At 47.6% G+C, this 1,404-nt stretch overlaps 1 protein-coding gene across 4 annotated transcripts in view; it reads right to left on the bottom strand.

The window, feature by feature from the left end:
- The window catches only part of lrrc7 (leucine rich repeat containing 7), a 97,827-nt gene that overhangs the window by 56,891 nt on the left and 39,532 nt on the right, over nucleotides 1–1,404 (bottom strand). For 2 of the 4 annotated variants that reach the window (XM_031859773.1, XM_031859777.1), the window contains one exon: nucleotides 603–1,104. The exons of the other annotated variants lie outside the window; for them this stretch is intronic. In XM_031859773.1, the coding sequence (XP_031715633.1) occupies nucleotides 603–627 (25 nt within the window). In that variant the 5' untranslated portion in view covers nucleotides 628–1,104. Of the gene's footprint in view, nucleotides 1–602; nucleotides 1,105–1,404 lie in introns of those variants that run through there. 4 annotated transcript variants of the gene reach the window in all.

Here is a 1,404-nt window from a genome sequence, read left to right as displayed (position 1 = left end):
GAGAGAGAGAGAGAGAGAGAGAGAGAGAGAGAGAGAGAGAGAGAGAGAGAGTGTGTGTGAGTGATAATGTATTATAGGATGAAGCTATCATAGCAGAACAGCTGGGGGCTACATGTCAAGACAGGGGGGTATGTGACACTGCACCATATACCATCCTTACATACTCACACACGCACAGACACGCACAAGCACACGCACTCCCCGCTCTCTCTCCCTCTCTTCCTGCAGTCATGGCTGTTTCATTAGCTCATCACAGAGCTTGAGAGGCCCTTAGATGAGGGTCTATGAAATGATGTATAGGGACCATTTTTATGGAAATGAAAGTGGGAAAAAAAATCGAAATGATAATATATAGCCTGTAGAGAAATGAGATGTTGCAAATATTAACTAATGTCATTATTTGTCGCATGAGCCTAATTAAACATTTATAATCAGGAGAAAATCAAGTGTATGACAGAAAATCTATAGGATATGTTGGATAATAAAAAATGTCATTTTATGCAATACGGTCAGGATGATGAACCACAGATTCCTTACATGTCGATATAACACACACACACACTGAATGACGAATACTGCAGCAGGTATAGTCAATGCCTTACGTTGTAGAGTAGAGTAGTTATCCATCTGGCAAGCTGCTGGTGGCGGATCCGTTTTTATTTGATTTTTTCTTAAATCACTCTGGTTGCCCCCGTGGACACCGCAGCACCGGACTGGATCAGTCTACCGGGGCGAACCGAGCCGGTGTGAAACCAGGACAGGTACCCGCGCGACCAGCAGCATCTTTAGTAACCCCGGGGCCAGAAAACGGAGGAGGTGAGCACATGTCAGGATCGCTCGGTACGGTTTAAATCCAAGTCGGTTCCACAACGTTTTCAGTCAGATCTCTTCGTTGCAAGATGCCTCGCTCCACCTCCATGTAAAAAAAAAAAATGCCAAGATGCGGGCACTCCGGGTAAGAGAAAGGTCAGTGTGCGGTGATGAAAATCACACCGGGTGAACGGATCCGTGAGCGAGAGAGGAGCGGGTGCCCTTCTTCTTCTTCTCCGTTACCGTAAACCCCGCTGCAGGGAAAACACATTCAGCAGGAGCGTCTCCTCCCATCTATCCCCCGTAGAGAGAGCGAGAGCGAGAGAGAGAGAGAGAGAGAGAGAAAGGGGGGGGGAGAGGAGGGGAGAGAGAGATGGATGAAGATGGAACGAGGACGCCAGAGTTCGCGCGTGCGCATGAATGTGCGCGCCAACGTGTTGTAAACCTAATTGTGCACGCGTGTGTGTATGTGTGTGAAAAAGATACACAGAATGGAAGTCATCTTCTTAGCTCATTGTGGTACCTCACACACACACACACACACTCTCACACACACACACACACACACACACACACACACACACACACACACAC

This window comes from Anarrhichthys ocellatus, unplaced genomic scaffold, assembly GCF_004355925.1.
Source record: "Anarrhichthys ocellatus isolate YVR2014 unplaced genomic scaffold, GSC_Weel_1.0 scaffold22, whole genome shotgun sequence".
In the NCBI taxonomy this organism is placed as follows: Eukaryota; Metazoa; Chordata; class Actinopteri; order Perciformes; family Anarhichadidae; genus Anarrhichthys; species Anarrhichthys ocellatus.
Note: the sequence above shows the minus strand (reverse complement) of the source record. Positions and strands in the feature narration are given on the sequence as shown.